The 3,689-nt window shown below is 65.7% G+C and overlaps 1 protein-coding gene across 1 annotated transcript in view; it reads right to left on the bottom strand.

Annotated features, from left to right (window-relative positions):
- Positions 1-3,245: 3,245 nt before the first annotated feature.
- The window catches only part of UQCRC1 (ubiquinol-cytochrome c reductase core protein 1), a 12,684-nt gene continuing 12,240 nt past the window's right edge, over positions 3,246-3,689 (bottom strand). The window contains exon 13 of the mRNA XM_006170999.3: positions 3,246-3,423. Coding sequence (XP_006171061.1) covers positions 3,359-3,423 — 65 coding nt within the window. The 3' untranslated portion in view covers positions 3,246-3,358. The remainder of the gene's footprint in view (positions 3,424-3,689) is intronic.

The following is a 3,689-nucleotide window of genomic DNA, read 5'->3' as shown; positions in this document are numbered from 1 at the left end:
GGCCCCGTGACTGCCCTGCGCCCCCGCCGCTCCCGCTCGCGCCGCCGCTGCCCCTCAGTCCCGCGGCCCGGCAGAGAAAAGTCCCCGATCTTGGGGGGCGGAGCAGCGGGCGGGGACCCAGGTGGCCCGCCCTCTCCCACCCTCCCCACCCCACCCGAAAGATAATACGGCGCACTTAAGTGTAATGCACCCTCTCTCATGGCTTCTGGGAATCCCCCAGAAAGTTCTGAGCAGGCGGATGCCCCAGGAGCCCCTCGACCCCGTCCAGTCCCAGGTCTGGGTTGCTCTCAGTCAGTCACAGCGACCAGTGGTGACCGCGGGGGCGGCAACGTGATGACTTCTGGGGAATCAGGGAGGCTGCAGGATGGGGGACGGAGACTGCAGCTGGGGGTGACTCACCCCACCCGGTGGGGTGCCCAGACGGGCCCTCAGGCCCCAGGTCCCGACGGCCACTCCTGTGATTCAGCCAGGCCTCCGTCTGGTGGCCTCCTGGCCCCACCCGTACCCCTCACGCAGCCCTCAGCAAGCGAAGGATCAGGGCCCTCCCTCTGGAGGGGAGCAGTGGGAGAGCGGACCTGCCCAGCTCTGCGCCCCTATCCCAGGGCGCCCACCCCTACTGTCTCTTGTGTCTCCGCGGTCCTGGCAGATGCCATCCAGCTGCGCCTGCAGGGCGGGGGACTGTCCCTGTGTGGAAGGTGGGACCACCCACAGGGCCAGCTCACCTCCCAGGAATGCACCCCCTGCGGCTCACAGCCCCTCGGTCCCTCCCTTCTCCTTCTCCATACACATCCTCACTATGGCCTGCAGACTTCCCACCCATGTCCCCACCAGCCCCGAGGTCCCAGGCCTCCCTTCTTCCCTCACTGCCCCCTGGAACCAGTAGCAACCCTCTCCCGGTAACCAGACTGACTGCCCACCCCAGTGGCTTCTGTATCTTCAGGCAGCCTCACTGTCCCCAGGCCAGGGCCACCATCCAGAGGCCAGTCTACATGTGCCTCTCCGTTGGGAGGGTGGCATCAAGGCAGACACCCCAAGAGAAACAGGCCCCATCTAGACCTCGCCCCTCATCATCCCAGCCCGTCCCGGACAATTCTGGCTAGCACAGAAAGCCCACCTACACTCGCCACTGCCCCTGGGCCCTACCAGCAGCCTCCCCTGGGGAGTCACGGCTGGGTGGGAGATGGGACAGCACTTCTGTGACGTCTGTGGGCCCCGCTCTCCTCCAGGCCGAGGGGTGTCTGGGATGGCCAGAGCAGGGGCAATAAGGCCCACCCATGCTGTTTCCCTGCTGCCCAAGGAGGTTGGCACTGCCCCTTACCACTGACCCCCACAACCACCCTGGGACACAGTGCTGTGATCCCTGGGGGTCCAGAATTTTTTTCCACTTTTGGGGACTTTTCAGTCATGTTCCGGGACCCCCATGGGAGGTGTGCTCCACGTGAGGGCAGCAGGGGACCTGACGTGCTCTCGCCAGAGGAAGCCCTGCCCTAAGACGGCCACCTCCTACACAGCAAGTGCAGCACGCACGCCAGGGAGGTGCACATGCGTGTGCGTGTCAGACAACCCACCAGCACTGAGGTGTCTCCAAAGAAAGGAAGGGGAGAGAGGAAAGGCCGTGGGGGAGGCGGGAGCGAGGTTGGAGCGCGTCCCATCGGGCTCCCGCGAAGACCATGAGCAGAGACGTGGCTCTGGGGGCCCTTGATTCCAGCCTCCTGGCGGGCACAGCCTACCTGAAGTGCAGCTGAGGCCGCGCCTGCCTCAGCCCGTCAGGGAGGTCGGTCCCCATAGCTTGTCCCCAGGACATTCCCTCCCAGACCTGTCACCTCTCCCCACGGCATGTCTCCAACCAGGGCCACTCTCCAAGGCTCCAGCCCCACGGTCCACTGTCCTGGACATGTCCAAGGCCCCGCCAGAAGCATGGGCAGGCAGGCCCTCCTCCTCACACCCACTCTGTCCTGCCTGTGCCCCTGCAGCCTCTCCTGTGGACATGATCCCTGCTGTGCCATGGCCCAGCTCGCCAGGACCAGCATGAAGTCCAGCCCACATCTCAGCTCGGACCAAGTCTTCACACAGCCCTCCAGGGTGATGCTCCGAGTTCCTGGTTTGGTCTGCAAGGCTGGACCAGTTCTGCGCCTGGCACCCCTGGAGCCTTCTGTCAGGCATGTGTTTGGGCTCAGTTTAGGGCAGCACTGGGACCCTGCTCCCCGCCTGGGCGCTGCACCAGCTCTGGGCTGCGCCTGCCAGGGATCTGCGCTGTCCGCTGTCCACTGTCCGGCAGCTCCTCAGCTGGGAACAAGGCAGGCGTGGCCAGCCCCAGGCTGTAGAGGGCACGTGACGGCCACCTCCTGACATCTCAGGGCACTGCAGAGGCACTGGGGCAGGCTGAGTGATGTGAGGGCTGATCTGGTTGCTGCTAGTGTGAGATGTGGGCGCACTTTGTAGAGTCCTCAGCCATCCCTCCCTGCTGCAGGCCTCCTGCCACCACTGCCAGCCAGCCCCTGCTCCACGGAGGATCCGGTCCCTCACCTCTATCTCCCCCATGGGCCCTTAGGGAACCTGTGGATGGGGGGAGCAGGAAAAGGGCCTACCCGCCCATCTGCCTCGGGAACAGAGGGACCAAACAGCTGAGCGCTCTGGCCAGTTCAGCCAGCTCAGGGAGATGGAGAGGGGACCGTCAGGCCTGCAGCTCAGGGCTTGCCTGGGACACATCCAGCCGAGGGAGGGGGCTCAGCCCCACTGAGCTCAGGGATATTCTTGGAGCCTGAGTCAGCGGCAAATCGAGGTAAAAAGATTCTTGCCCTGCCTGTCCAGACAGCAGTTAGAAACAGTGAGAACACTGCCCCAGGCGCTCCTCCTGAAATCAGAGTCAACACGCCCGAGAGGCCTCCTCAGGACCGCCCTGGCCCCTCCTGTCCATCCCAGCAGCCAGGCACCTCCAGGTCTGCGGTGAGGGGTTGCCAGTGGGCACCAGGCTCCAGGCTGGGACCCCTACAGGGAAGGCTGGTGTGCAGTTCTCATGGGCTCCCACGCCCCTGGCCGGGATGGGCTGGCTGAGGAGCATCCCACACGCCTGAGTGGAAACAGCTGGGCCAGGATCCCCGCAGGCATCAAAGGCTTCCGGCCTCTGCTGCGGCCCCCACGCTGGCCCCCGGCTGAGGACATATCAGCCTGTGGGGAGGCGGAAGGACCTGGGGGAGAACTGGGTCACTGCTCCCCCATCTGCTGCCCACACTGAGACAACACGATTCTCAACCGAGGACTTTATTGGAGGTCACCTGCAGCACAGGCTGGGAGCTGGGAGCGGAGTGGCCCGTCTGCGATGGGAGCGCGGAGCCTCCTGCCCGCACAGGCCGCCTGCCTAGAAGCGCAGCCAGAACATGCCACTGCGGATCCGGTTGTAGTCTGGAAGCTGCTCGAGGGGGCCTGCGGGCGGGGCGGGGCGTCAGGGCGGGGAGCCTGGCCCGCACAGGGACACCTGGCCCTGTGCCGCACCCAGCTCGGAGCTGCTGCCCAGAGCACACAACACAGGCTTTGAGCAGAGAGGGAAGAAACGCTCCCCCGGGGCCTGTGCCTGTCCCTTCACGCTCGGGCCCTCGGCGCCCCGCCCCACTCGCCGAGGTGCCCGTTACCGCCGGGCGTGGGGTATGGATGGAGGCACCTTGGGAGCACGGCAGGGGGGTGACGAGACA

Source organism: Tupaia chinensis, unplaced genomic scaffold (genome assembly GCF_000334495.1).
Source record: "Tupaia chinensis unplaced genomic scaffold, TupChi_1.0 Scaffold149184_1, whole genome shotgun sequence".
Taxonomy (NCBI): Eukaryota; Metazoa; Chordata; class Mammalia; order Scandentia; family Tupaiidae; genus Tupaia; species Tupaia belangeri.
Note: the sequence above shows the minus strand (reverse complement) of the source record. Positions and strands in the feature narration are given on the sequence as shown.